Genomic DNA, 10,834 nt, shown 5'->3' with positions numbered 1-10,834 from the left:
GGGGAAGTTTGAATGAACCCTACATTAAGCCAAAATTCTGCTCAGTTCATACCAGAAGAACATTAGAAACGCAGATTTCTTAAAGGAGCTTGGATGTCCAAGCAGCCAAGAATATAACCTGAGGAGTTTGCCAGTCAGAGGCAGACTGTACCTAGCTGCTCAACTAATCTGTGAGTGAACTGAACAGGAGTGGAGGCTTAGGGAAGTTGGTATGAGATAAAAGGCTTTAGATGCTTCTGTCAGCCGCAGCATCTCTTGGGTCTTCAAAAAGTGTTGTCAAGTATATGATGGACCCCAAAGTAAACATCAGTATTCCATTCTTGGGAAGGAGGCAATTCAAATCAGTTCATATTTGAAGGTGAACCTACCAAACTTTCTTTGCTCTAAATAGTTATAAAAAGGCAGGGCCTGGATCACAGGCAGGGCCAAAACACAGCCATCATTTGAAATTCACATTTCTCCAAATTGTTCAAAACAGTTCTCCAGCCAAACAATGTAAACAAAAATGAATATATGTAGGCAAAGTGTGCATAAAAATTCATATATTAGTGTAACTGGAATAGAATTGGAATACAATGCATTATTTCAGTGGGAAATGTTCTGTAGATATGAGTATATTGGGGCACAATTTGCACTAAAATATTAAAGAATCATTAAGAAGCAGATTAAAAAACAACATAGGATATTTCCCACTGATACAGCATAAAATTCTTGTTGCAGTATTGTGCCAAAGAACTACCAGCATATTCTGGCCTTGGTATTTGCTGTCAAGGAGATCAATGAGAACCCCAAGATCTTACCTAATATCACCTTAGGATTCCACATCTATGACAGTTACTTCGATGAAAGGATGACCTACTGGGCTGCTCTGAACCTTCTCTCCACCCTTCTACCAAACTACAAGTGCAATATCCAGAAACACCTGATGGCAGTTATTGGGGGACTGGACTTGGATACCTCTGTCTACCTGGCAAACATCTTGGGCATCTACAAGATTCCCCAGGTAAGATACAGTCTTGGGGTTTCCACACTCATTCACCATGATGTTTTCTATTCAGAAAGGATTTGTTTAATATAGAAATAGTTGTGAGAGACAAAGGAGAGTGATTCTGCCTTTCACAAAAAGTGTTCCCAGTGTGCTTTGCACAATTAAATAGAATGCGTAGCATCAAGCTGTCAGGTGACATTAAGCTATCAGCATAATAAAAACATGTCTGCTCTAGGTAGCCATTCCTCTCCGCCAAGCATCAGACTGTCAGTGTCTATGGATGAAGAGAAGGTAATGGGATGGTGGAAGAGTGCTCATCTCACCCCAGTTCCTTGTCCACACACACCTAAAAACATGTATCCAAATTCCATTCTGCCAACTGACACCCTCTCACCTTTGCTCCATGGCCTACTGGTTGGAGACTGAAGCTGCTCCCTTGCAAAGCTGGAAGCCTGCCTATCAGGAATCAGCTGCCCACACATTCTGGGACTTGATGGGGATTCTGTGTGTTAGTGGCTTGAGAGAGGAAGGGAAGGGAAGATGCCATGAAATCAGGAGCTGAAATGTTGTGGTGAAGCAACATGAAAGAAACAGGGGAGAGAAAAGCAGCAGTAGAGAAAAAGCCTAGAGATCACAGTGGATAAAGAAAAGGAGGGCAGAGGAGCTTTGTGGAACCTGCCTTCTTAAGGCAACTGGCTCATTTTGCCCCCTGGGTTCACATACCCAGTCCTTCTACATTTATAAATCATGCTCCTTTATTTCCCTTTAGATCACTTATGGGTCCTTTGCTCCAGAGGATCCTGCTCAAGGCCAATCCACTTCCTTCTACAAGATGGTGCCCAATGAAGCCCATCAGTACACTGGGATTGTTGAGTTACTTTTGCACTTTGGCTGGACATGGGTTGGGTTGCTTGCTAGTGGAGACAGTGGAGAGAGGTTTATTCATACCCTGAAACCTCTGCTCTCCCAGAAAGGCATTTGCTTGGCCTTCTCAGAGACAACCCTAAAAACGACATATATGGCTGAGTATTATGACATGTATCCCCACTGGATCCAAATTTATCAAGTTATTATGGAAAGTAAAGCCAAGGTGGTGGTTTTCTATGGAGAAACAAAGTACATGCTTGCCATGAGAGACATAGTAGCTCTTGGTGAATTGGAAAATGTGACCAAGACGTCTGTAGGCAAGGTGTGGATTCTGACGGCACAGCTGGATTTCAAAGCATTGACCTATCAAATGAACGTGGATATGCAAGTCTTCCAGGGTTCCCTCTCCTTTGCAGTTCATTCAAATGTGGTACAAGGATTCAAAGCCTTTCTTCAGGCACAAAATCCTTTTGAGGCAAATGGAAATGGCTTTGTCAAGCAGTTCTGGGCACAGGTATTTCTCTGTTTATTTCCAAACTCCAGTACAGAGGAGCAGACCAGTGGAACCTGCACTGGCGAGGAGAAGCTGGAAGATCTCCCTTCATCTGCATTTATGATGAGCATGGCTGGCCACAGCTACAATCTTTATAATGCTGTCTATGCAACGGCACATGCTTTACATGCCATGCTCTTGTCCAGAACCAAATACAGGGCAGCGGTGGAAGGAGGGATGCAGGAGGTTTGGCCTTGGCAGGTAATGCGTCATGAGTTATAATTTGACATAGGCAATGATATGCAAAACAGCACCCTGAAAAATTGCAAGTTCTCACTACTAGACCACATTCTCCCCTTGTATGCAGAGAAGCTGCTCATTAAGGACTAGCACAGGGAAGTATCAGGCCGTTCTGCTTACAGCTCTTAAGCAGGAGGATCCAATCCTGCACTGTCCTGCTTTTTTGTGAGCAACTTCCTTTGCGTGCAGAGAACCTGTTAGTGAAGGCGGATCCAATCCTGCACTGTGCTGCTACTTCCAAAGCAGCTTCACTGCACACAAGTTACAGGGAGGATCCCAGCCTAGACTGAGACGAGTAGGAGAGAGCTGGCAGGAAGAGGCAGGTGGAGCTGGAGAAAAATGTAGCTGTGGCTGGGGAAATGAGATGGGGAACAGCAAGGAAGAGGACTTTCAACCTTTTTATTTTGTAGTTTTAGCTGAGCTTGCTAAGCAATATCATTCTTGTTGGACTCTTTGCTGAGAGAACCCCAGAAGAGAATTAAAATGGCAACTCATGCAGCAAATAAAGGCATGAAATGTAGGTGTTTAAACCTTAAAATGTACCCCTTCTAGCTGATCCCAAAATATCCCACTTCCTTACCACAAAGGCAGGTCACATAATTAATAGGTTATACATTGTTTACATACAAAACTCTTCAAATGTCAGATTCATGTGCTTTTCCATACGGCAGTCAGTTGTGCAGGCAGTCAAACATAGCTTGGTTACAATAATGGCTACAGTTCCTAAAATATTGGTATAGAAAACACTGTACAGACAGACTTGAGGCATCGTGAGTGCCAAAAAGGAGAGACATATCCATTACCTCACAGTTACTATTTTTATTTCAATGCAGCTCCATCCCTTCCTTAGTGGTGTCTCCTTCAACAACTCTGCCGGAGAAACTGTATCTTTTGGTGAGAGCTGGGAAGTAGAAGCTGGCTTTGATATTACCAACCTGGTCACTTTTCCAAATAACTCCTTCGTGAGGGTCAAGGTTGGAAGGGTGGATGTGGAGGCTACACCTGACCAGCCATTCACCCTTGATGACAACAGAATGGTGTGGCACAGAAGCTTTCACCAGGTGGGCCATAATTCCTACATCTCTGAGAGATAGGAAAAGATAATGTTGTTTTACTTACACATCATCAGTCCAGCACATACCTGCCTTTCCAGCCAGATTCTAAACATTTTTTCTCCGCACTGTGTAAGAATAATAGAATCTTAGAGTTGGAAGTCATGTGGTCCGCGATGCAGAAATCACAACATAAGATGATCTTGTTGGCTCAGATCAATGCCCAACTAGTGCAGAATATTGCCATTGTTCAATCTTGTCCAGCATCTGGATATGGCATGTGGCTTTTGTCTTGGGGCTCTTTTCTTCCCAGTGTATTTCATGAGTCTCTTGGGAAGAAGAAGAGGCACCAGCCGAAAACATTCCTCTAATGAATTTCTTAGACATAATGGGTATGTCTCTCTGTGTGTGTGTGTGTGTGTGTGTGTGTGTGAATCACACCCAAGCTACTATACCTTTCAATTATACTAGGGTTGACATATTTCAGGACCCCGTAAAACTCCCTCCCCAAACATGCCAAAATCCCACAATTTTTTGTTGTACTTGCCAAAGATCCAGGACAAACCTCCACCTTCCAGAACTTTCCCCAGGACGCCGCTTCCACATTTGAAATCCGGATATATGGCAGCCCTAATTTTATTGAGACACCTAAAACAAGCCACAGGACATGGGTGGTGCTGTGGGTTAAACCACAGAGCCCAGGACTTGCCGATCAGAAGGTCGGCGGTTCGAATCCCCACGACGGGGTGAGCTCCCGTTGCTCGGTCCCTGCTCCTGCCAACCTAGCAGTTTGAAAGCACGTCAAAGTGCAAATAGATAAATAGGTACCACTTCGGCGGGAAGGTAAACGCTGTTTCCGTGCGCTGCTCTGGTTCACCAGAAGCGGCTTAGTCATGCTGGCCACATGACCCGGAAGCTGCATGCCAGCTCGCTCGGCCAATAAAGTGAGATAAGCGCCGCAACCCAAGAGTCGGTCACGACTGGACCTAATGGTCAGGGGTCCCTTTACCTTTAAGACAAACCACACATTCCATTATTCATGTTCCTTTTTAAAAAAACAACAAGAAGTGTGCTTATGCTAGCCACTTGTATCCTAAGGAAAAAGGAACTGTAGGCATGGGTGGAGGAGAATTTCATATTGTCTACAATTTTATACCTCTCAGACTAGTACACATATTGGAACAGGTTTCAAATTTCTGTGGATCTTGTGGTATAGTCTCACCTCAAAAAAGTACCAATATTGTTTGAACAATACATCTGGTAGGATTAAATACACTTGAAAATGCATCTGTTAAGATAAAATGCATGGCTGTGAAGGGGGCTTCTAAGAACATTTGGCTGAACTTGTTTAGACGATTCCTCATATTTGGGGACCAAGATAAGAACAGAAAATTCTAAATAACAGGGAGGCTTCTCAGTGTGTTCAGCCTGTCAGAGCTTTCTGCTTAGTATGCAGAGATGATTGGTGGAACAGCTATGGGAACAATTTGGGCAGAGATGGTGAGACCACACTCCACAAGGTCTCCACATTTGTAGATCATTTTTGGCACTTCTGTCATCTTCACAAAGCATGATTATTATTTTTTACACTTGCTGCAATTGGAAAATTGGAGGTGTAAAAGGTATTACTTTATGGGGACAAAAGGGGGGCAGGGCTGGCAAAGATGAACCCCCAATCCCCTTCCCTATTTCAGCTATCATGCATTCTTTCTGAATGCCAGAAAGGGGCTCAAACATGGTCAGTTTCAGCATTATTTTGGTTTATTATTTTTTTAAAAAACCACGAGGAACCAAATGAGTAGCCTGGCACTGTGTTTCGAATAAGTAGTTTGGTGTCTTCCTACTGCCAGCTGGAAGAAAAAAGAAACCAAAAGTGCTACTTACTTCTCTGTGCTAAACGGTTTCTTTAAATGAGCAGGTTCCACCTATTTCTGTATGTAACCCAAATTGCCCTCCTGGTTCCAGGAAGGAGAAGAAGGAGGGGGAGCCATTCTGCTGCTATGGTTGTGCCCCATGTCCTCAAGGCAAGATTTCGTCCCAGAAGGGTAAGAGACATAGGATATACGATTTTCAAAAATTAGGCATGTTAGAAGTTGCGGAAAAGGATAGATAAAGAATTGGTAACCTTTGCATTTTTGTACATGTTGTTTGATTGGAGTACTGCATCGCAAATGTTTAGAGAAGTATAAATTTTAAGGGAAAATTTACTTTGGTTTACGTGTTGATTCAAGGAGTGCAATTTAGATATCTTTCTCATTCAAGTGGCATAAAAACCAAATTGTCTCCATACCAATTGCTAGATAGCCCCCATAAAGGATTAGGGACCCACTCCTAAAAAGAATAGGTTTGTCACCCATGATGTAATCTTTGTCACAGGTGAAAATACAGCAGGCAATTTTGAATTAAATGCACCAGTGATATCACTTGGTATGAGACACTTTCCTTAATTAAGGCAATAACAAACAAACGTGTCTGATTGATTCGCGATCGCACACCTGGGCAGGGTGTAATGGGTTCAGCAAAGGGTGTGGAACAGGGCTGGGAATGGAACCTCTCTGGAAATGGTCATGGACTGTGCCTGTTCTGGACAATAAAAAATGTGGTTTATGAGAAGTTAGCAAGCCATCACAGGACACCCCACATAACTCAACACAAAGGCTGAGGTGGGATTCTCATGCATCACTTTCAATCTGGTTATTCTGGAAATATCTGTGATACCTTCTGTGAGTTCCATACTTGCAGCATTAGCAGTTGCTCTAATCGAAAATCTAAAAAGTATCTAAAATGTAAAATCTGAATGTATTATTTTCTTTCCAGACATGGTTGACTGTGTTGCATGCCCCGAAGATCACTATCCACACAGGAACCAATCACAATGCATTCCAAAGACCATCACCTTCCTGTCCTTTATAGAGCCTCTGGGAATGAGCTTAGCATTCTTGGCTCTTTCACTCTCTCTCCTGACCGTGGTGGTCCTTGCCATCTTCATTAAACACCAGGACACACCACTTGTCAGAGCAAACAATCGGGACCTCACCTACACTCTCCTCACTTTCCTCCTGCTCTGCTTCCTCTGCCCATTGATCTTTCTCAGTCCTCCAGGAAGAGTGAGCTGCCTGCTCCGACAAATGGCTTTTGGCCTTGTCTTCACAGTGACCGTTTCTTGTGTTCTGGCCAAAACGATCACGGTGGTTCTGGCCTTTGTGGCCACCAAACCAGGATCCAGAATGAGGAAGTGGGTGGGGAAAAGACTGGCAAGCTCCATTGTGTTTTCTTGTTCCCTTATCCAAGCAGGCCTTTGCAGTGTGTGGTTAGGAATCTTTCCCCCATTTCCTGATTCTGACATGAACTCTGTGATGAGGGAAATCATTCTAGGCTGCAACGAAGGGTCAGTTGCCCTGTTTTACTGTGTCCTGGGCTACATGGGCTTTTTGGCCATTCTCAGCTTTGTTGTGGCCTTTTTTGCCAGGAAACTGCCTGAGAGCTTCAATGAGGCCAAATTCATCACCTTCAGCATGTTCTTGTTTTGTAGTGTTTGGATCTCCTTTGTTCCGGTCTACCTGAGCACCAAGGGGAAATACATGGTGGCTGTGGAGATCTTCTCCATCTTGGCCTCCAGTGCTGGGATACTGGGCTCCATCTTTGCTCCCAAATGCTACATCATTGTGTTGAGGCCTGATCTGAACAGCAAAGATCAGTTAATAAAGAGGAAATAGAAAATTAGCATGTCCTCTCTGTTTTTTGTTCTATGATAATATGGGCACCTACATCATACAATTACCTTGCATTTTATGGCAATTTAATCTCTCTTTATCCACACCATTCAATTTTGTTGTATTTTACATGTTGCAATTCCTATGTGCAATTTCTTTTAAAATCCCCTGTGATCTTTCTGAGGCAGGAGCCCCTCATCTTGTTTTAACCCTAAGGCTTATTTGGAAACCAAAAAACTGTCATGAGTACCATAAAATATCAAGACCTGACTAGAACTTCAGAGGGTAATTGATTAGAAACTGAATAGGAAGAAATAATACACTGAGAGGCAATTTCTTTTTTTAAAAAAAGTCTAATTCCTTTCTAGGTTATTTTCCTCTGTGTAAGGTTTCAGTAGAGTTGCTACTGTCATGATTAGCCATTCTCTGAGGTTTCAGTACAGTGAGTCCTCACTTACCTGGTGGTTATGTTCAAGTGCCACCACACATAAATGAATATTGGATAAGTGGGGAGCACCCTCTAAAACCTTTTGAATATCTTCTCTACTGTTCTCTCTCCATTCCAGATAAAAAATACTGCATCTAAAATACCCACATCTGGAATTTTGGGGGCAGACTGGAGGATGTGTGGAAAAGTTGCTGCTTCTATGCACATTAGCTGTCAGGTGGGGTGGGGGCTGAGTAGCATAAACATCCCCCTGCTGCACCGCCAGTCTCTGCCCTCACAAGCCATGGGAACTCTCCAGCTCTCTCCTTCTATTACTGGTTATCAATTAAATTATTTTGATATTATTCATTAGCAGTGGGGGATGCCCGCATTCATGGGCAATATATGCTAAACTACCCCTGGAGGGTTTTTTAAACTTAGAATTCAATGAATAACAATTTTGGTATTTTAAATGGGTTTATTGTTATACTATGGGGCAGAATGCTTCCGAAAGAATATTTTAGAGTAAACACATTTTGAACATGAGTGATATTAAGTACCATCTTATTAGAAAATACCACCATTCACTGCTTTTTATTTATTGCTTCTATATATTTCTCCCACCAGCTAGTTGTGAGGTGCTTTTCTATCAGGAACACAAATAGTTGTCCTTTTCACCATTCCTTCATCTCAGTATAATTGTCAGAAAACTAATGAACTGGTGTTCAGGTGGGAAATGTTAGGAGGTCAGATGAATCATTTCCACTGGCCAGCATTGATAAGAGACTGGCCCACTGTTTTTCTCTTCCTTGTTGCTCTTAATTCTGCATGCCCTTTTCTTATCCCATAAACAGTCAGAAAGAACTTTGAACGAAACATCAGAAACAGGGTTATTATTGTTATGTTTGGGCATTTTCTGATGTTCCTGATGTAAAGGGAGCTTGTTATTATCTCACCTACAATTATCACTCTCAGCATGGCTAAGTATCCCTTGGATAATGTCTCAGTAGATTTCCAGAGAATACTAACCAATGTAGAAACATGGGTATTATAACCTCTTCATGCCATTCTTTGCAAGGGAGAGGACAGAGGAAGTGGAAGTATCTTCACCTTTCTCTTAATCAAGTTATAAAGTAGGATTTTAATCTGTGAAGTGTTAGTGAAGTGCCATCTGTGACAAGGTATTGTACTGGAATTGGTTGTGAAGCAAGGTTCATGTGCTGGAAGGAAATAAGGCTGTTTGATGAGAAAGAATATGTGCTTCAATATGCTGCTGTTTATTGTGCCCCTTCTCTTTCATCTGCCACATCTGGTGTGCAATCAGACCACGAGTTGCACCGTCCATGATCTGTCCAGCATTCCACATGAATACTACCAACCTGGTCATCTTATTGTTGGCGGACTTGCTTCTCACCTCTTTGCTGCTTTTGACAAAGAAGACTTCAAAGAAAGGCTAACTATCCATCAGCGCCTTTATACCCAGTAAAGACATCAAATGTCAAATAATCAGATGATACTGAAATATCCGCCAGCTCTAACCAGGCTTCCTCAGATGCTAGTTTCCCCGAGTTCAGTTGGATTTACTTCCACTGAAGGGGAATGCAGATCTGAATGTGTCAGTGAGATGAGAGAGCCTGGTCTTGTTGATGTGTTCTCTCCTCCCCACATCCCACTAAATCTCTTCCAAGGAGTTTTACAAGAGGAGGACTCAAAGATTAAACCTCCCTAGTTTAAGTTTGAAAGTCCTTCTCTGTTCTTTATCTTCACCTCAGAAACTCTCCTTTGAGGTGATGCTTGAATAACCCCTGATGTTCTCATCCAAGTCAGGGTAGACGATTGTCTTTAATAGTTATAGTTATAGACAGGGAGTGGATTAGATATATTCTGACTATATTCAGCTGAAGGTAGTGATCTGTGAAGAAATGTCACTTTACTGTCAGTTGGGAGACATTCTGAGGGAGGTGTGAGTTCCAATTGATCAGATAAAGATCAGATTTTCCTGGAAGAAAATGGCAGGACTTGGGGAAGTCTGAATGAGCCCTACATTAAGCTGAAATTCTGCTCTTTTAGGGGAAATTGTTCTGCAGATATGTGTGTATTAGGGCAAAATTTACACTAAAATACTCAAGAATCATAAAGAGGCCACTGAAAAACATGCATAGCACATCTCTCAATTATACAGCATAAAATTCTTCTTGCAGTATTGTGCCAAAGAACTACCAGCATATTCTGGCCTTGGTATTTGCTGTCCAGGAGATCAATGAGAACCCCAAGATCTTGCCTAATATCACACTGGGATTCCACATCTATGACAGTTACTTCGATGAAAGGATAACCTATTGGGCTGCTCTGAACCTTCCCTCCACACTTAGACCCAACTACAAGTGCAACATCCAGAAACACCTGGCGGCAGTTATTGGGGGACTAGACTTGGATACCTCCGTCAACCTAGCAAACATCTTGGGCATCTACAACATTCCCCAGGTAAGATGCTGCCATGGGGGTTTCCACACTCATCCATCACAATCTTTTCTATCTAGAAAGGATTTGCATATTAGAGAAATAGTTGTGAGAGACAAAGGAGAGTGATTCTGCCCTTCACAAAAAGTGTTCCCATTGTGCTTTGCACAATTAAATAGAATGCGTAGCATCAAGCTGCCAGGTGACATTAAGCTATCAGCATAATAAAAACATGTCTGCTCTAGGTGGCCATTCCTTTCCCCCATTCTTAGGCACACTGGCCATTTCTCTCTGCTGGAGGTCTGAGAAGTGAATCTTCTATCTAGCTTGGTGTCTCAGGTTCAGCTGATGATGCAGCCCCTTCATAGGGATATCCTATTCCATAATAATAATGTTACTGTTTATACCCCACCCATCTTACTGGGTTGCCCCCGTATTAAACATTTAAAAAACTTCCCTATATGGGACTGTCTTCAAATGGCTCAGGGATTGGATAACTCCATACCCTCCAACATTTCTCTGATGAAAAGAAGT

At 42.6% G+C, this 10,834-nt stretch overlaps 1 protein-coding gene across 1 annotated transcript in view; it reads left to right on the top strand.

Moving 5' to 3' along the window:
* Positions 1-10,834, top strand: part of LOC310747656 (uncharacterized protein) — a 144,359-nt gene that overhangs the window by 83,375 nt on the left and 50,150 nt on the right. The window contains exons 10-13 of the mRNA XM_083582309.1: positions 816-1,003; positions 3,482-3,709; positions 5,666-5,745; positions 10,042-10,324. Of these exons, the coding sequence (XP_083438435.1) occupies positions 816-1,003; positions 3,482-3,709; positions 5,666-5,745; positions 10,042-10,324 (779 nt within the window). The remainder of the gene's footprint in view (positions 1-815; positions 1,004-3,481; positions 3,710-5,665; positions 5,746-10,041; positions 10,325-10,834) is intronic.

Source organism: Podarcis filfolensis (assembly GCF_964270895.1).
Source record: "Podarcis filfolensis genome assembly, chromosome: 13".
Taxonomy (NCBI): Eukaryota; Metazoa; Chordata; class Lepidosauria; order Squamata; family Lacertidae; genus Podarcis; species Podarcis filfolensis.
The sequence above is the reverse complement of the archived record's forward strand: the minus strand, read 5'-3'. Positions and strand labels throughout refer to the sequence as shown.